Source organism: Tachysurus fulvidraco, chromosome 21 (assembly GCF_022655615.1).
Source record: "Tachysurus fulvidraco isolate hzauxx_2018 chromosome 21, HZAU_PFXX_2.0, whole genome shotgun sequence".
Classification (NCBI taxonomy): domain Eukaryota; kingdom Metazoa; phylum Chordata; class Actinopteri; order Siluriformes; family Bagridae; genus Tachysurus; species Tachysurus fulvidraco.
The window spans coordinates 18,961,672-18,982,782 of NC_062538.1; the positions used below are offsets into that span (position 1 = coordinate 18,961,672).

General features: G+C 38.9%; 1 protein-coding gene and 1 non-coding gene across 4 annotated transcripts; both read right to left on the reverse strand.

Moving 5' to 3' along the window:
* Positions 1–1,672: 1,672 nt before the first annotated feature.
* Positions 1,673–17,497, reverse strand: kiaa1328 (KIAA1328 ortholog). Of its 3 annotated transcripts, none has more exons than XM_027176210.2 (11): positions 17,381–17,497; positions 16,890–16,925; positions 16,295–16,509; positions 16,112–16,212; positions 15,187–15,302; positions 11,002–11,126; positions 9,643–10,187; positions 9,490–9,573; positions 9,169–9,281; positions 8,949–9,054; positions 1,673–2,206 (listed from the first exon to the last, which is right to left on the reverse strand). In XM_027176210.2, the coding sequence occupies exons 1-11, from the start codon at positions 17,436–17,438 to the stop codon at positions 1,978–1,980; spliced, it is 1,728 nt and encodes a 575-aa protein (XP_027032011.2). In that variant the 5' UTR covers positions 17,439–17,497; the 3' UTR covers positions 1,673–1,977. The 3 variants fall into 3 exon arrangements, with proteins under 3 accessions (XP_027032011.2, XP_027032013.2, XP_027032014.2); XM_027176213.2 differs by lacking the exon at positions 1,673–2,206 and adding an exon at positions 8,470–8,514; XM_027176212.2 differs by lacking the exon at positions 9,490–9,573.
* On the reverse strand, positions 7,938–8,008 carry trnaw-cca. The gene has a single exon. It is a non-coding gene; the product is annotated as a tRNA-Trp (tRNA).
* Positions 17,498–21,111: the final 3,614 nt, after the last annotated feature.

Sequence of the window (21,111 nt, forward strand, 5' to 3'; positions counted from 1 at the left end):
TGCTTCAGCATGACAGTGCATCTCAGATTGATCAAGTATCTGTGGGATGTTCTGAAGAAACAATCCATGGAGATCCTGATCCATGGAGGCCCCACCTCCCAACTTTCAGAGGTTAAAGGATCTGCTGTTAATATCTGGGTGCCACATACCGAGTCCATTTCTTGATGGGTTAGAGCTATTTTTGGAGGCACAAGGAGAATCTACATAACATTAAGGAGGTGGTATTAATGTAAGGTATGTGTAAGGTTCTCCAAACCAGTGGCACAGAGTTTGAAGCACAGAACTGTATAGAACGTCAGTTTTAATTCACTGAAACTAAGATTTCTAAAAATGTTCCAACATGGCATTATACCTGAGCACAAAAGAAGCTCTATGAAAACATGGTGTGTTGAAGATGGAGTGGAAGAATATGACTGAATCACTCACTATTTTTGAAATGTTGTGTTCTTTGCCTAATGGTGTAATGGTGTGAGTCAAAAAAAAAAAAAAAAAGATAATAGAAAAAAAACCCTGATGCTCAGGTTGAAATGTGCTCCATTTTAAAAATACATCATATATTCAGCTTCAACAATAAAATTAGTGGCAGGTGAAGTGAACAGCATTGACGATCTCATTACAGTGGCACCTGTCAAAGGGTGGGATAAATCAGGTAGGAAGTGGAGACAGTTCTCAAAGTTGTATTGGAGGCAGTGAAAAAGGGCACACATACTAATCAAAAAGTGACAAGGAAATTGTGCTGGTTAGCTAACTGGATGAGAGCTTTTCCAAAATAGGTCTTTCCTGGTATGTGGTTAGTAACTACCAAAAGTGGTCCAAGGAAGGGCAAAAGGGTCAAGGGTACTCAAGATTCACTTATGAGTATACATGAAGAGTAGCCAGATTGTCTGCTCAAACAGAAGAGCTATAGTAATACAAAAAAAAAAAAAAAAACCTGCTATAAATGTTAGTGATGGCTATAACAGAAAGGTAGCAGACCAGACGTAGCAGAACATAGCTGCAAAATGCTCATGCTGACCCGTCTACCACCGAAAAGTGCCTACAATGGGCTGGACCATGGAGCAATGAAAGAAGGAGGCGTGGTTCGTCGAATCACATTTAACTATATTGCGACAGCACCAGATGCATCAACAGAAAACAAGAAAGTGTGATAATCTGGGAAACACTCTGCTGGGAGACCGTAGGGCCTAGTGGATGTTCATTCAGATGTTACTTCTACTTACATCTACGAACCTACCTGAAGATTGCTCCAGACCATGTACGCTCCTTTATCGCGACAGCGTCCTCTTTCAGCAGGATAACACTCCATGCCACACTGCAAATATTGCTCAGAAATGGTTTGAGAAACAGGACAAAGAGTTCAAAAAGTGAACTGGCCTCCAAGTTCCCCATATCTGATCAATTATCTGTGGGATTTGCTGAACAAACGAATCCGATCCATGGAGGTCCCACCTAACTCCCAACTTATAGGGGTTAAAAGATGTGCTTTTAATATCTGGGTGGCAGATACCACACAGGTCTCACGGAGTCCGTGTCTTGAAGGGTCAGAGCTTTTTTTTTGGTGGTACAAGTAGGATCTACGCAATATTAAGGAGTTGGTATTAATGTTATGGATGATTGATGTATATGTAAATAAAGTGTACACTTGTATTTGGACCACAGAAGCAAAAATAAATAAATTTATAAATTTTTATTATCATTGGATTAAATAATAAAAAAAAAAAAAAAAAAAAGAGTTAATCTTACAAATAATAAAACCCATGATTGCTTTGGCACATGTTTACAATTAAGGCGGTAAACACAAAGGCGTTGTAAAGCAATTTGAGACCGACAATTAAACAAATAATTAGAAATCTAGTAATGAAATTAGAAATGAAATAATATGCAGTTGTTTTATGACTGCAATTAAGCTCCATGTACATTTTTAGTAAGTGTATTGTGCTCTCATTAAGTTTTTGGTGAAGATGATTTTTTTTTTTTTTAGCAGATAAAGAAGATGTCCTCCAGAATCTGACTCTCCTGCAACTCTTCCTGTGAGGCCTGCGTTTGTCCTCGGGGAGAAAGCACAGAGCTGTGAAAGGGACGGACGGCGCTGAGAGGTTGACGCGGGCCAGAGAGACTCCTGTGTGGATATGAGCTGACTCTGCTTCTCTCAGTGTTACTAATCGGACTAAAAATATCCAAGAGCTCAATCAGAGAGGAATCCAACCTGTATGAAAGAGAGAAGTTTGATTGAAAAGAAAAAAAAAAAAAACTTGATAAAGTGTAACGTAAGAAATGCTCCATTGAATTAATTCCAGGATCTTTTGCACATGCTAATCATTCTGTTGAGTACCTATGAACGATAAAGTCTAGGGTATTGAAAGAAAGAAACTGCGCACATGCAGAGAATGGGAATGAGATCTTCCTCACTAGAGAGAATGCATAAATAAAATAAACAAAGATTAAGCTAAATGAGATTCCACATGTCAGTCAGGGGGGCTCGATAAATTATTCAGGAAGAACAGAGTTGGATGAGTACACGACACTGCAACACGTATTAAACATAAATTCTTTGAGAACACTTATGATATCCATATAATTGGCAGTTAATCTCATCATTGTGTGGATAAAAATAAGAAAGAAAAACAAGCACATATGTTAATCACGTCTCATATCAGCACTACTCGGTTGAAGGAAATAATTTACTGCATTCTCAAGGGTGGACAAATCATAAATTCATTAGCAAGCCCACAGGGAAAATAAAAGCTCTACTACGCATGGCCGATCTCATGTTTGTCTGGAAATTCAACTGACTGAGCTGGATAAAAGTTTGGGGAGGTTTTCACACTCAGCACGAATGATGATGGTCAAATCTGAGTGTGACTGCTCCCTGTGTCCCCTCAGCGTTCTTCTGGTTTCAGACTCACCTTATTCCATCAAACCCTGGTGCATGAATCCCCAATGTGAAAGCATTGATACAGACTGTTAGAAAGTAATATTTGGGTGTAAAAAAAAAAGTTTGTGGTTATGTTACAGCCTGTCCCATCCATATACCTGTTTATTATGCTGTTTCTATGCAAAACGATAATATTACAACAATTAGAACGCATTAATATAAACCTGTGGTTTGAATTACTCTGTTCCGACCAATCAGAGTAAAGCGTATCGTTTTGCCTTATCGTTTTTACATGCGATGCCCTAGAATATTGCTGGGACACAAAACACGTATCACGATATTAAAGCCTACAGACTAAAGCCTAAAGTGTCTACAAAAATAAACTAGCTGAATATAATGTAACACTAGACAATGCTATCAGCTACTTATTGCTCTGCAGCTTTAATTTGAGAACGTGTCACCTCTTCTTGTTGTTAGAAGGCTCTCTGTGTCTGGTCTAAATCGTTCTTTTAGACAGCTAAGTAGTGCTCTTGTTCAGAAGACATCCGGACTGTAATTTATCACTATAATGATAACAATCTCACCTACATTCAGATATACACTTACATTTTGTCTTTCCATAAATAGATCGCCAATTAAATCGGTGAAAGAAAAAAAAAACACACAAAAAAAAAAAAACACTAGCATTCTCTCATCTATCTACATTTAGGAAAACTACAGCGAGAATACAAGTGTGTGCCAAAAAGAAGGGGGGGGGGGGTGGCTGGTAGAGTAGGACTTTGGCCACGTTCCCTCTCGAAATGTGAGAATTTGCATTTTTATGTGTTGATTTATTTAACGGACAGGCCTCTCAAACAGCCATCCATCAACAGACGACATTGCCGGTATGAATAATGCATCACTTACCGCCGGTCACAATCTATAACAAGGCAAGAGGGGTATAGTTTGAGCAGGGAGGGGTTGGGAAGTCAGGGTTAGGAGGATATCGCTGGAAAGAATGCTAATGTCTCTGGCAGTCATATCTTCCAAACCCTTTCACTGCTTTTCATAAGAGGCACTGGGAAGTGAACATGAGATATTGATGTCACTTAAGAGACAGTGCCGCTAATCCAAAACCCTATAGGTTTATCCGAGGAGACGGCTGGAAATCGCTCAGCCAAAAGCTCTAATTCGGAGAGACGCTGTGATGGGGTTTCAGCTCTGCTTCAGTAAAGCCAAACAAAAGAGTGTTTATTAGCTTCCTCGTCCTCAGACCCACTTATTTTACCGTTCTCATTAAAAATGTCCGAGACGCCCGAGTGCTCCTTTCATTTGGAGGCCAAATATTAATAAATAAATAAAAAAAATCTTGAACTGACAAAAATGCATGTCAATTCCATCCTAATCAACAGAAAGCAAAAAGAGAGCCTATAGGCAGGAAAACTCTCATTACACACTCACTATGAAGAGCACACAGAGTCTTTACACCAAGATAAAATTACAGGACTTTCCCCCCATGTGAATAGAAACGTATATAGTCCACATATGAACAAATGCTCTGTTCATAATAAATAAAACTTTTTCTGAATAAAAATCAGAACACTAGAATTCTGTATCACATGCTTTCTGATTAATCTCCTACTTAAACTGTTGTAAAAAGAAAAACTATCTATAGGGTGTTTTATTCCTCTTGTGTCACAGCAACAATGCTTTCATTTGTTAAACAACACACTGCAAACGTTAAACATTTAAAATACCACAGCGTAGTAGAAAGCTCCAACCTGATTGGTCAGAAGATTTACAGCAAGGACAGTATTTCTGACTATAACTTGAACCGTAGGTTAATATTTCCGCAACTGATCTGTTATTGCTTCTATAGTAACAGCTCATATACAGGGACATGAAAAAAAGTGTAACCACTGATTTGTTAAGAGATATTTATTTAATCTTTATGGAAGGAGAATCAGTAAGTGGTGGGCAGATATGCAGAAAAAACATGACATTGTAGGCACTGGCACATCGCAGTAGTATAAGCAGAATAAAACACTCCCATGGATTCCAATACAAAGAAAACTAAGTTTGTTTCCCTCTGTATCTTTAATCACCTTGACACTGGAGACTACGTGCAAAAAGATTCAAGAACAATCTCCTCAAATTGTATCACCAAATACAGTTTTCTAGCCTATTTATATATAGTGTAATGTATATGTACGTTATAAACGTATAATATGGCGTATGCACCATACACACCTCAGTGATGTTACTATAGAAATGATGTATAAACATATTTGAACAACTGATATAAAGCTGTGATTCACCTTGCAGCTGGATCAACTGTCCCAGCTTCTGTTACGGAAAAGCAATCAATGACTTAGTTACATTTCCTTTTCTTTTTTTTTTATTGAACACGTTTAGCCCATTTAATAATATTTAAAAAAAACAACAAAACAACAAAAAAAAACCATTAAAGATTCAAATGTTGCAATTTTAGTTTAACTGAACGCGCTATTAGCTGCTTCAAAGCTATAATTCATTTTAACAGCAGCGTTTAAAATATTCATGAAGTCGAATCAACACTAATTCATTCGAAGATTATTAATTCAGTTAATGAGCGAATTGTAGCTAGGACCACTTGTTCTTTTCCCCGGTACAAACCTCTGCAAAACAAAACCCTTAAAATGACAAGCTTCATCGATTCTCTCAAATCAGATTCACAATTAAATAATGCAAAAGAAGCCCCAGGACGGTGGACTACAATGAAATATTTATTGACTATAAATAAACTTACTTTCCACACAGCTTGTTAGTTTAAGCTTTTTCCTGTCAATAGAATCTGAGCCCTCATCAAGATTAGGCTACTCTGATATTTAAAAAAAAAAAAAAAAAAGTTAAATTAATCGGCCTTGTCCGTCTACTGCTTCTTCTGAATCAATTGGATAGTTGAAGCGTTTGGGTTTAAAGTTGGACTTTAGGTGGTTTTCCCCCAATAGTCACATTGTGCATATGGTGCACTCCTGGGATGTAGATCCATTTCATTACAACAAAATGAGAATTTTAATGTGAAGCAACCGCTCGGGATTCGAGGATCCTGCTGATCACAAAAGGCACCGTGCTTGTCTGCAGGATGAGGACAATGAGAATCCCCCTCCCAGTCAGTCAGCTCTCTTATTCTCTGCATATACCATCCATATAATCCTCCAGTATATGCAAAGGAGGCTGATTTATTGCTCGTCAATAACACAGAGGTCCGGTTATTAAAGAAAAGATTTGGGCTTGTATTAACGTGAAATATTCACAATACATACTGCTGAAAGCGGAAGGCAATTAACTTGCACGACGGATTGTTCATAAAATAGCGAGGACTCTTTACAAATGACTTACAAATATTTCACATTTTTCAGACGCTGCCGTACTAAACGAGGCGTACTTGGGCTCAGAGAGGGAGTGGAGGAGAAAAAAGGGGGGAAAAAAAAGAAAGAAAGAAAGAAAAAAAAAAGACATGCTGTCACATTAATTACCTTTCCATGTTAAAGGGAAACAGTAATGAATTTCCTTCCCTTTCTCCAAGTGTGTCTCGTGCTAGTGTTCAGTGATTCATTCTCTGCCTCTCTCTTTCTCGGGGGAAGGAGGCTGTGCATTCGTGGCCCGGGCTGGAGAACTCTGTTCAATTACACCTGCTGCTGAGGCCTGCTATGCCAGCTAATGGGACTCAGCTTGGCTTCTGTCAGCCTGAGCGCTAGCCGGCAAAAATCTTCATTTAGTTCCTCCACTATCTCATACACCGCATTCAGACTAAACCGCTTTTCCTGGGTTTTTTTTTTGTTTTGTTTTCTTTCCTTCATCCATACATCCCCCCATGTTCTTTTCATTAGCATAAAAAAGCTCCATCAGAGAAGCAACATTTCCCAAAACACAATTAATACATTTACACGGCGCTACACTCTCGCTTTTTGCAGTGGGGAAAGAAGCCCTGCTGTGTTGTTCAGACGGAATTGCTGCCTTCCCTCCTCTTTTCACTCAATCCAAAACCACGCTTGTTAAATTGCATTTATTCGGATGGGTCTATTTATTGGACTCGTTGAGTGCTGCTCCTGTCAGGCGCTGTTTTTTTTTTTTGGTGGGGGTTAAAATAAAAGCCGTTCGGCTGCTGAATGGCCAGACTGACGTGCAGAAATGAAATGAAATGTGTTGCTCATGCAAAGCCACATTTCAACAATCTACAATCATGTATAAAGCAATATGTATGAGATTATTTCTGAGACTGAAAAACAAAATAAGGAAGGGAAATAAAACCAGCTTACAAAAGGTCCACATAAGCAAATGATGTGACTGGATGGTGACAGTGCAGGTTCGGTGCTGAAGCATTAACCGTGTGTTTATGGCTAGAAGTAAGACGATTCAAAAATTTTGTTTCACACTGGGGACCAGTTTTCATTAGACCCATGGTTTCTGAACAAATAAGATGCATCTGTTCTGAATTTGAAGCAAGGTGAATAAAGGCAAACTCGTCTTTACGCGTTCAGATTTTGTGATTAATGAATACACCATAAACCAAGTTGTCGGTTCCCTTTCTCTAACCCTGTAGCTAGTCTTTCCCCCTATAAGCTGCCTTCTGCTGTACAACAGAAGATTTACAGGTCTGCTACAGTTTCTGTTAAAAAATGAGTCACTTCAGCCTACAACTAGCTTTCTTTGTAAAACCAACTACAGCATTTATCAAGCCACTGTAACAGCTTTTCTGGATCCACATCAAGACAACGCTGCCACCTATACTAGCTTATTCAGGTATGTAAATAAGTGACGATGACGTGACATACGGCTAAGTATGGTGAACCAGACTCAGAATTCGTTCTCTGCATTTGACCCATCCAAAGTGCACACACACACACACACACACACCGTGAACACACACCGGGAGAAGTGGGCAGCGATTAATGCTGCTGCGCCCGGGGAGCAGTTGGGGGGTTCGGTGCCTTGCTCAAGGGCACCTCAGTCGTGGCCGGCCCAAGACTCGAACCCACAACCTTAGGATTACGAGTCAGACTCTCTAACCATTAGGCCACGACTTGCCCCCTAAGTTGTGTGCGCCGCCCGGGAATCGAACCCGGGTCGCAAGAATTGGAATCTTGCATGATACCACTACACCAGCGGCGTACACGTTAAATACACGTTAACAACAAATATAAGGCATCGAGCATTCTTCTATTGTTAACCCTTAATAATTCCTGATATAGAAAATGTTAAAAATATATATATAGTTTGTGTAACACAATAATATCAGCTGCAACTCAAGGTTAGTATAAACCAGGGCTGTAGCAGTGCTGCAAAAGAACACATCCGAAAAAGCTGAAATAATTGTAGCGAAGCAACAAGTAAGCTAATTTGTTGCTCCCTGCTGTCCCGTAGGCTGGTTATTATTGGAACACAGAACACCAGCAGACACATAAGACTGCATTTCCATTTCACAGTCATTTCAAAGTCACCACTCGAGGGAAAATGCTGTAATTTACTATTTACCCTGTTTCATTTGATGAAACTTTCCAAGATGGGAGTGAACTACATGTTGGGCTTAAGAATACATTTTGAATGCAACTAAAGTCTCACTTTTTTTTTTATTTTATTTATTTTTGAAATAGTGGCACGATGGTCAACGATGTATCCTATACACCAGAAACATTAAAATGATGCGTCAGGCGTTTTAAAATATAAGTATACTGGCAAACACTGTATTTTTTTTACTCTCATTCTACAACTAAAGAAAGAAAAAAAAAAATACATACTCTGTATTAAATGTTCATTAAACCAAAATGTAAATTTAGTATGAATATCTAAAACAATTTGGAGGCATGTGAAATCACTGATTAAATTGAGCATAGTGTAAAACTGTTGTAACCTTGTGGTTGAACATCATGACCAAAAAAAGGCATGAAACGCTTTTATGTGCGAAGAAAATGGAGTTTTACTTGATCATTATATAAAGCGTGTGTATCTTTGTGACAAGCTGGAGTTATATATAAATATATAACTCTTATCGTATAAAAGAATGTGATCTGAGCCCAATTTGGTCTATGTACTGGGAATGCAGGTTGCTTACTTTGATGACTCTGGGGTTCTGGGGTGGCTGACGGGCATCGACTGTTGTAAAGACTTTTGGATCTTCTGGGAAGGCAAAGGCGAGGTGGCCATGTCCTTCTTGGCAACTGTGTAGAGATTTTCAGCAAATATGAGGTTTTAACTGCAGCAGATCGAATATTCCTTCATATTAGCATCTGATAATTACAAGTGTATGATCCCAATCTGTTTGCACATCGTACCGTTTGAAAGTCTGGGTTCAGCTTGTTGAACGTTGTGCTCCTGTGGTTGAACTTCATTTAAGGGCTGTCTGACACTTTCCTGCAAGGCCTGAAGACCTCCCTCTTTTCTTTCACTGCAGGATCAAATGAAGAACAAGCGGGAGAGATAGAGAAAGATCTGTTTCTAGAAAAGACTGCCTGGTGATACACAAGCTCCCTACTGCATGCACACACACACACACACACAGACAGAGAGAGAGAGAGAGGGATCCCTACTGAAAAGGCACCTGGATTTAGTCTTGCAGTGTTACTTAAGAGCTATTTTTAAGGAATAGAAATCACCTGTGTAGATGTGCAGCGACACTGGGTTGAGGTGCACCATTAAATCGGATTTCATTAAAAGACTGCTCTAGTTCATGCTGGAACCTGAAAGCAGAGGGTGCTGTGTTACCAGAGAAAATGTGCAGACATTCGAAAACTTTGAATTTCGCGTACTTGCTGTGGTTGAGCCGGGATTCTCTGAGCTCCTGGTTCTGTTTCAGCAACCTCTCTTCTTGTTCCGCAAGGCGAGTCTGCAGCCTCTCTCTCTCCATCTCAAGCTGCTTCTTTTGAACCAGCAAACGTTGGCGCTTATCCTCCCAGTCCTCCCTGCCAATGAACGACACAGTCTCTCTGTGCTCCGCGCAGCACCCGGTTCCATTTTTCAGTCCCAATCCGTGACTTAAGTCGCTCGGCTTGGTGGCACCGTCGGCCACCTGATCCTTTTTAGAGCGTATACTATGTGCTGGCTCGCTCCAGTCCCCCTCTGAACACTTGTGGACACCTGCTGAGTCTTCCTCATGGCTTCCTCCGTCATGCTCGACACAACATGAGGGCATGGAAGATGGCCCGGAACAGGCGCCAGCGAAAAATGAGTGAGCACAACCTGCTGACCCTGTTCGTCCCAAATTAGGGGGATCCAAGTAAGATCCATTGAGAGCAACACCTTTCTTTTTTTGCCCACAATGGGTTCTGCTTAATGTTCTCTCACTGCTGGATTTCTGTAGAGAGAAGAGAGGCAGTGAAATGGGCATTGACTTCATAATAATGCAGCATAAACACACTGTACTGTAGGGAGCTGTTGAGAATGTGGTGGATGGATTATCTACCAGCATGTGCAGTAACCCAAGGTCATCCAAACAAGAGATAAACACTCAGGGCAAAGGGGAAGTGTCCGCCTCCTCGAGGACAGAAATGGGCTGCTGACTAATTCAAGAGGAGGTCACGGAGCATGAAAACATGCATTACTCACAGCCAAGGTCAAAGGACAAACTACTTTTTTTCTTACTACAGTAGTGGAAGAAGAGAGAATAAGAAGAGAGAATAAGAAGAGAGAATAAGAGCGAGTCAGTGGCCTGGCTGTGCTACTACTCTAGCGCTCTAAATCGACTGCGCGATATGAATTTAATGAGTCACTATAATGTGATATAATGTGCTTTGGTCCCATTATGTAATCGTCTTGTAATTCATTATGATCTTTCTAACTGTGTGAATGCAGTATGTACCAAAAAATAGAATACTTATATGGAGAAAATGTTTGTGAGCACTTGGGGAAAAATTGGACATATGTTTGCATACGAGACATTTAAAATAGCAGAAAAAAATTAAATAAAAAGCCTTTGGCTGTTTCATGAGCAGCAGTTTGAAAGGATGTGGCGCCTGGTTTCACGTGCCATGAGATATACATTAGATCTCCCAGCCCGGTCATGCAAAAGTCGGTGGGAACGGATTAGAGTTAAAGAATAATTATATTAACAAAAAGTGATAATAAAAATCAAAGTCCTGGGCACTTCCTATCACATTTACATAGATTACCTTGCAGTGGGAGCGTGAGTGGTTCAGCTGAGAGATGGACTGGTTGAGTTTCTCTTGCTGTTGGGAAAGGTATTGCTGATAGAGTCCCAGCAGCTCCTGACACTCCTTGTACTGCTGCTGCAAGCCTGAAGCACGGGTCAAGGGGCAATACACACTGAATAACTCCGCTACTGTGCTCACTGCCAGCCACGCAAACCAATCGGCTTTCCTCTAGTGAGGTTTTGTACACCGAACATTGATAAGGAGAGACAAGCACATAAATTACAAGGCACAAAGAACAAAAAGGCATAGCGTTCGTTTACCTTCAGGACACACTGACTATCTAGGGTGTATAATACACTCATGATGTGATCAGCCAGAAATAGACCATGTATAGTATACACTAGTTTAATAAATTCATAAGAAAAAATTCATGTGTAGCATTGAAATGTTTCTACAAAAAAAAAAAAAAAAAAAAAAAAACGCCCAACTGCTTTGCTGTAAGTGACGCACGTTAACTTGTATCAACGATAAAAGGAGGCTATTATGACTGGTGGCGATACCACGTCTGTGAATTTAAGCAGCCGGTGCTTTTGTAACTCGATGAAAAGTGCAGCGAGTGACAAAAAGGAGCAGAGAAACAGGCTCGCTGCTGGTGGATGACACCGGTTTCTTCAAGGCGAAGGCATCACAGGCTCCTCCATCTGCATGTGGCTGGCCAGGGCAAGGCACAGTGCCAGGCTCAGAGACAGGAAGCTGGCAAACACACTGTAGCAGCTAGAACAGGACCGATGTGGAGCAGAACCGCTGTCACACCGAGTGGGCCGTCTAATGACGGCGTGACACAGCCAGCTCAGCTTCTTTCCCTCTTCTTTCACCAGCCCACACACACATACACACACACGTGCAAATTCAGCTTTCAGTCGTTCTGCCTTTTAACTTTACAGCATATGTTTTAGAAAGCATGAAGCCTCAACTATATTTAACCACATCTTTTGCCTGAAGCAGTGGTTTTCAAAACTGGATCTGTTATCTTTTTGCTGTGATCTGTGTAGATCATCTAATAGTACTGATTGAGCCCCTATAAATAGGTATAACATGGTGTTGATTTCTCAAAGCTGACAGTTCAGAAGGTGTTGATTAAAATGTTATTTCGATGCAACAGCTTATTCACAGCGACTTGTGAGGCCGACACTTCCCAGGATCTAAACCTCATAAAAATAATTTAAAAAAAAAAACTCTTCTTATTTAGCAAAGAAAACCATGCACTCATTGACATGGTAAAGCTTCCTTTAAGATTTTGCTGTCGTTTTATGACATTTGCTGCAATTTTTCTTTAAATCCACAGTGCAACTTTGGGAGATTTTACTTGAATTTGGCAAAACTACGAGCGTTGGATTCTACTTTTAAACTCCCGACAGTGAAGACACACAAATGTAATTACTTTATTACGATTGCTGTGCTCGTGTTTGACGTACGTCAACTGAAAAGAGCTACGTTGTGATTTGTGTCTTGGCTCAAATATTCATCAAACTATCATCTCTATAACATATAATCATAAATTGCTGTGGTGTAAGAGAAATAAAACATGAGAAATAAGTAACTATTAATTATTAGCTATTAAATAATTAACTAAACAGCATTTTGTTTTGGGCCATGTCACACCACCCTTTTTTGGACAATTTTTAAGTGTTTCATTCCTTATTTATTCATTTGAATACAAGACATTTCTCCCATAAATCCTATATTGTGATATTAGTAATATATGTTTTGTGCTCATATTCTTTCAGACTTTCGTTCATCCTTACAGAGCTCCTAAAACTGAGGTACACTACAGTACAGTTCAGTATAGTACACATCACCACATATTCTCAGTTGTATAGACAGACAGCACCGGGACTAACTGACAATCCGTAGATAACTGTCGACTTTTCTCATAGAGAATAAGCAAGGCTCTCGTTTTAAAGCAGGACGGAAAGCTCGTCGTGTGCTCAGAGCTCATGTCATTAATGCGGCACGTCACATTCACGCGCGATCCCACTTGCTGAGGAGTCTTTGGATTTTTCGATAGGCAGGAGGGGTGTCAACAAGCTCACTAACCGCAGGAACTCTCAACAACTGGAGCGACTGGAGCGCGACTGATAAGATTCTCTCACACGGCGCACCGTACTCCGTGGCAACTCCACCGGTCACCTGCCAATCGCAGTGAGCTTCACGGGCCCGACATCAGGGAAGGAAAAAGCGTGGCCAATGGCGTCTCCTCCCCCGTCCAAAAACACACAGTTCGCATTCGATATTTCAGACAGCCACTGTCAACATGATTCACTCCCCTGTCAGCCTGCACAGAAATGAAATAATGAAATCCGCCTCAAGGTGGAACAAAATCCTGCTGAAGAGAATATTTTAACAGCTCAGTACCGAGCAAGCCTAGTCATGGAGAGTGTGTGTGTGTGCATAAGCTGTGATGCAAATTGATTAGCAGGACAGCTATATTTCACTTATTACGAAAATGTGGTTTGTCATTTCCAGTTATCAGAACGTGTGGAAAAGTAATTACTCATGAAAAATTCTTGAGTAATGGCTTTGTGATAGAAAGCTAATTCATGGGTTCTTGCCCCAAAGAACCAGAGAATCAACAAACTCATAACCAAGCAAACAAACTATTACAAAAGTGGCTTTAGTATTTCCATCCATCAATGCTTTTCAAAAGAACTGCCACCCAAACCTAAAGAAGATTAATGATATTGATGAATGCGTTCCATTTCCCTTTTGTGTCTTCTATGGTGGTTGATGTAAATTTGTTTATAGCGGAACAAGGCTCCTCTCTCTCTCTGTAATGGAATCTAGTGCTCGGATCCGTAGCGTAGGATGTCAAAGACGATGTGATAAAAATTCTAATTTCATTCTATGCGTAAGCTTCAAATTTCATCCTACATCAGAGAATTTAATGATTTTTTTTTTTTTAGCAATTCAATCCAAAGATGAAGAATCCCCATGATAACGTTGGTCTTGGCAGATAAGACGGAGCTGATTGTTCTGGAGATTATTCGACACAAGTCTCCTTAAATGAGTTTGCCTTTCGCCTCCCCTTAACCTTTTCGAACAACCCGAAAAGCCGTGGTGCCTTCAGACGGCACGCCACCGCAGGAGACCCTCGTACAGTTTGTCTTAGAGTAAAATCTCTTTTTAATGGGGTTTGAGGTTTAGTGCAAATGCCAGGACGTGCAGCTAAAGTGCACTTAATTGAGTTGCGTGCTGCTAATTTCTGCGCTCTGGTGCCAGTAGGGCAATTTACCAGCTGGTGATTACCCCTCATATTTCATGTCGTTGAGCGAAATTGACACTTCGGCATTCTCAGAACCATGTCAAAATGGCAAAATAACATGGAACTGACAAATATCGGATGTTGTAAACTACTAGGACTGAATGATGAGCTGTCACAGGGAATAAAAAGCCTTTATATTCCTGATGGTTCACAGCTTTTAATTTGAAGGGAATAAACCGGGTAAAACGATCTGTAAGCCAACAAATACTCACAGAACATACAAACGTTTTCACCCATCATACTGTATACATCACATGCATTTTACAAAAAAAAAGATACATTTGTTCCATTGTCCTGTTCTTAAAATGCAGTTTTTGCAGAATTAAACTATAGACCAGAGAGGGGTTTATTGTTTAAACAACACTGCCCCCTGCTGTATACTTACAGGTATTGCACAACCATTGTCTGGCCTTTCAATACTAAGCCCAAATAACTTGCATTTAAAAAGTTTACCAAAAGACGAAATACCTTCCACTCCAGATACAACAAACACACAGTACACCGGTGATGCAGAAGTTCTTTCATTCAAGAGATGTGCAAGATTTGTACATCCGGTTTGAATTTTAAAGGCTAATTTGTTACGGCAGCACTGTAATTTACACACCTACTACAATTCTAAGTCTACTACTACTAAGTCTACTACAAAATCATAAGCGTTTGTAATTTTTCTTCTTCTATCCATTTTCTACCACGTTGAAATGAACGACTTCGCTGAGGTCTGTTCATTCTAGGTGACAGGGCCCTCTAGTGGACAAAGTGGACAGCACCACGTAAAAGTCAGCCATGTAAAGCATTAGCAAATAAAACAAAAAAAAAATCTCTTATTCTCCTGAAATTACTGTATTTCCAGTGCTTACCCAAACCTGGATAGCAAAGGATACTTTCTCTCTCCTGTACGATGAGACGATTCTGCTGTTCAAGCTGTTGGATCTGTTTCTCAAACGTCTCGTGTTCGTCTTTGAGCCTCTGCACAGACTCCTCTTTCTCTTCACTTACTCTGCAGGGTGGACACAACAGACACAACGCTTAGAAAAGAAAATAAATAAATAAGAGTTAAATCAAACTGATGCTGAATGCTGGAGTCTGATTGGACAGATCGAGTCATTTTTGATACCTGCGGCTTAGACGGTGTTACAATTTGAATATTAACGTTCATGTGCATATCATAAAAAAAAAAAAACACTGAATTGGTGATGTAGAAAATTTCCATATTATGTCTATGGAAGTGTCCTGTGACCAGAGGTATTTTTGTCTTATTACCTCAATAGAATCTTAAATCATTATTTTTATTAAGGAATAAAAATGGCTTTTGGTAAACAAGTGTCATAAAACAGGAATTAATCACTTTATAAATGTGCTGTTTTGTAATAACTCCATAATTAATCTCTACCTCAGCTTTCTGTTACATTTAAAACAATTTTAGCTTTTAATACCTTATGTTTCAGGCTGGGAACTAAAATTATGACTTTTTGACATGGGGTCAATAAAACTCACCAAACAAGCACATTAGTGAGAGAAGCCAAAACACCATTTTAGATCAAATGCTGTTTCCAGTGGTGTACAAAATATTCTCTGTTACGGCAGGCCTAGTTTGTTAATGAGCTAATTCAGAGCAAAGGACACTCCAAGATCAAGACGTTCATGAGTACGTTCAGGACCACAGGGGATTTTCTCTCATTTGGAAAAATATCACATGTTAAAAAAAGATGAATTCGTTTTACAATTAATGCCCCATGGTAATTCAACAAAAGTGACTTCACTGATCATCACAAAAATGTGAGAGATGTATATGAGAAGCGCTTATACTTTGCCAGCTCTTCGATCAGGTTGGCGATGCGACGTTTGTCTTCCGGACAAAGGTCCTTCAACGAAGCCTTGCGTTTGACATGCAGCCTATAAGAGATGTCCTGTAAAAAGGGAAATTGATTATTAGCAGTGTGAGTTTTATTATGGGCAATCTGGGATGGTAAAAACCAACTGCTCGCACACCTGAACCTGTGACGTATCTGACACCTGAGGTGGAGTTTTGGTTTTGGATGAGAATTCTGAGATCTTCTGTAAAGACGCCTTCGCCGCTGGTAAATCGGTTATTCGGCTAAGCTTTTTCCCAGTCCTCCCTTTGATGTCTGAGAAAGGTTTCCCTTTGTATTTTCTTTCATTACTGGATACACATACAGACTTCAGTCCCATCTTTTGGCTCACGCCTGAAAAAGGAGCAAAAATTAAGAGTTGATGAGGAAAAAAATTATTGAGGAAGAAACCATGAATCTGATATCTTATTACCATGCAAAAAAAAAGAAAAGAAAAAAAAATGTAAGAAATAATACACCTCAGGATGTACTGTTACTATGATTAGATTTTTTTTTTGTATGCCACATGTACATATTAATACTAATATAATACTAATTAATATAAGATTAATGCTTCTTAATTCACAAATATTTTGCCAGTGGTTAATGTTGTATAATAATCGTCATAAAATCAATACAACAGAGACAAGTTGTAAAATTAATCTCTCCAAAGTAAATTAAATGATTTAAATCCTCAAGTATTTTATTTTTTTTTATTATTATTATTGTCTCACCTGGAACAAACACTAAGGACTGCTCGTCTTCTGAAGCTACCCATAGTTAAGCAAACGTTTAACAATTTCTGTATTCTTAAAGCTTCATGAACGACGTGTAAAGAGTGCAGAAAAAGTCTAAACATTATTGTTATTATTTATATGATTACATTACAAAATATTTTGCGTTATTAACACTCTCAGTCAGAGTTGCTTTCATTTTTTCTAGTTGTTTACATCATATATTCCATATTTAACATCTTGTTCCTCTCGACAATGTAATTAATCAAGTATTAACATATAAAATTTATATTTCTAAAAGTTCTAAGATATGTATCTGTCTTTTAATCTCCACAGCAGCAACAAACCGGTTTAATTCAACTCACTGTTTTAAACTTAGAAACAACGCCATTACATATAAACATAGTGAGCTGTGATAATAAACCGCAAACTTAAAAAAACTACACGCGAACACAAAATATAACGTAAATGTAAACAACGCGAAAGGATACTGTCGTTAATCCAATAAATCCCAGAAGCATCTGTTTCTCCAGCAGCAACCGCCGCCATATTGAAACAAACCGCCACTTCCAGGGGAACTTAATAAGCTCCTCCTTTTCACCTTCCGTGATTGTGATTGGTTTATTTAATCAGGCTCTGGCCGGATAGGAATGTATTATTCGCTAAATAAGCCGTCAATCTTTTTTTGACCAATAGACGTTTAGTATTTCTGTGTTTTTGGTTACTGTGTGAAATTATCAGCCTATCCTGTACTTTTCACACCTGTATTCAGACAACTAACACAAAAGAGAGTTGCTAGATATCCGGGAATGTAAGAGTCGACTCCGATTACAATTCAATACAAGAAAAGTACTTGGAGTTAGAAGAAGTTACAGTAGATATGATAAATGAAAAGCTTAAGTCACAAACAGTCGACAGAAAACAGTCAAACATGTGGTGGTACATAATGGTGTTAACAATAATGCAATGGAATGCAAGGAGTTTAATTGCCAATGGTCAAGAATTAAAAAAATTTATCGCAAATCAAGAAAGTAGTCCGGACATTATATGTGTTCAAGAAACGTGGCTGAAACCTCAATTACATTTCTTAATTCACGGTTACATTTCAATCAGAAAAGATAGAAACGAAGGAAATGGTGGTGGGGTAGCAACATTTATTAAACAAGATACTGGGTATAGAAAAGTTGAGGTAAATGGGGAGCAAGAGGTTGTAGTGGTGGAAATATGGGAAGGTGTATATAGTATTAGAATAATTAACTTTTACAATCCATGTGACAGGTTAAGCAAGGATAAGCTAGAAAATATTGGAGGAAAAGGAAGTAATAAAGTGGTGTGGTGTGGTGATTTTAATGCCCACAACACGTTATGGGGGAGTAAAAACACAGATAGTAATGGACTGATTGTAGAAGACATGCTCGATTGGGGAGGATTAGTGTGCATCAATGATGGTGGCTATACAAGAGTTGATTTGTCACAAGGAAAATATTCAATATTAGACTTAACTCTAGTCTCTGAATGTTTAGCAAGAAAATGTGATTGGAAAGTATTGAATCACAGTACAGTTGGGAGTGATCATTTCCCTATCAACAGTACGATCGGTTTAGATGTAGCGCAAATTGTGACGGAAAGAATGCCGAGGTGGAAATTTAAATCAGCCGACTGGGACAAATTTAAAGAGGTGTGCAGTAACAGAATGTCAGAAATTAGTAAGTCTATGGACGATGTAGAGGACTTCAATTTTAAGATATGTGAAGTTCTTCAAAGTACCTCTATAGAGGTAATAGGTAAGAAGAAGGCTGGTATCAGGAAGAAAGCCGTCCCATGGTGGAATGAGGAGTGTAGTGAGGCAATTAGGAAAAGGAATAAAGCGTTTAAGAAAGTTAGAAAATCATTCAATTATAATGAATTTATTCAGTATAAAAAAAACACAGGCCATAGTGAGAAGAGTAATACGGACATCTAAGAGAAATTATTGGAGGGAATTTTGCAGCAATATTGGGGAAGATATTGAAATAAATGAAGTTTGGAGTATGATAAGGAAAATGGGAGGAAAACAAAGAAATAGCAGCATTCCTGTTTTAGTATATAAAGATAAACTAGTCATATCAGACAGTGAAAAAGCAGAGGTTCTAGCAGAAACATTTACTAAAGTGCACAATAGTTCAAATCTGTCAGATGAAATGAGGAGGTATAGGAAACATATCCTGAATAAGTACCCTCGACTACTGAAAGAAAAAGGACCATCTGGATGTACTTTAGACTCAGAATTTACTCTATATGAGCTAAAGAAAGCACTTGCAGGAGTTAAACAAACTTCACCAGGAAGAGATGATATCTGTTATGAAATGGTAAAACATCTGTCAGAGTCATCATTAAGTATAATCTTAAGTCTTTTTAATAAGGTGTGGGAGTCAGGGAAGTTACCGGCTGACTGGAAGCATGGTGTTATAGTACCAATAGCAAAGCCAGGCAAAGAGCATACTCAACCAAATAATTACAGGCCCATTGCATTAACTTCAAACCTTTGCAAACTAATGGAACGTATGGTAATGAGCAGATTGGTGTATATCATCGAGAAGAATAACATGTTATCACCATATCAAAGTGGTTTTCGGAAAGGGCGAAACACTATGGACTCTGTGCTGTGTTTGGAAGCTGAAATAAGAAAGGCACAAGTAAACAAAGAAGTGTTAATAGGAGTATTCTTTGGTGTTGAAAAAACTTACGACATGATGTGGAAGGAGGGACTATTAATAAAATTAGAAAATATTAAAATACAAGGTAGAATGTATAATTGGATCAAGAACTTCCTGTTTGAAAGAACTATACATGTTAGGGTGGGGTCTGAATTGTCTCAGATATATCAAATAGAGAATGGAACACCTCAAGGAAGTGTTAGCAGTCCCATTCTGTTTAATCTAATGATTAATGATATCTTTAATCAGATAGACACGGGGATAGGAAGATCTCTGTATGCAGATGACGGTGCACTGTGGAAAAGGGGCCGCAATGTGGGGCATGTGGAAAAGTGTATGCAGAATGCTGTTAAGAAAGTAGAAAATTGAGCTAATGAATGGGGTTTCCGTTTCTCTGTAGCAAAAACTCAGGTGATCTGTTTTACAAAAAGGAATATCAATCCAATAATGAATATTAAAATGTATGACCAGCAATTGGAGCAGGTGTTAGTAATTAGATTTCTGGGAATGTGGATGGACTCAAAATTGAATTTTAGAGCTCATATTCAGAAAATGATAGACAAAGGTAAAAAGGCGATAAATGTAATGAGGTGTTTATCAGGAGTTGAATGGGGGGCATGTCGTCAGTCTCTTAAAATGATTTACTGTGCACTGATAAGAGCAGCTATTGACTATGGCAGTATGGTGTATAGTTGTGCATCTAAAACTCACCTGTTAAAGATTGAGGCAATCCAATCACAAGCTATGCGAATATGTTGTGGAGCAATAAGAACGTCTCCAATAACAGCAGTACAAGTAGAGATGGGTGAAATGCCTCTGGAAATCCGAAGGCTCAAATTAAAGATGAGATATTGGATCACTGTAAAGGGACACTTGGATAGTCATCCAGTTAAAAATGTTTTAAAGAATTGCTGTGAATATGAGTATAAAAGACTATCAAGCTTTGGATGGACTGCAAATGAGGAAGCACAGAATATGGGAATTAGTGCCATCAATATTGCTCCTTCTGTAGCAACTTCAGCAATTCCTCCTTGGCTTTTCCCTTTGCCAGTAGTCGACACTAAGCTATACAAAGACAAACATAAAGAAAGAAATATGTTGACAAATATAGCAGTGCAACAATTCATCGAACAGTCATATTTCAGCATATTACAAATATACACAGATGGCTCCAAAGATCCTGAATCTGGAAGAACAGCATCAGCAGTATATGTTCCCCAATTCAAAGTCAAAATATACAAACGCATTTCAGACCACGTATCGGTTTTTACTGCAGAGATAACAGCAATATTTCTAGCACTCCAGTGGATAGAAGAAGTACAGCCAACAAAAACAGTCATTTGTACAGATTCCCTTTCAGTTTTGAATAGCTTGCTAAGTGGAACATCAACAGCCAGACAAGATATGATCACTGAAGTGATGCAGAGTCTATTTAGAATAAGATAGTATGGAATTATGGTAAAATTCCTGTGGATACCATCACATATGGGTGTGGAAGGAAATGAGGAGGTAGACCATATGGCTAA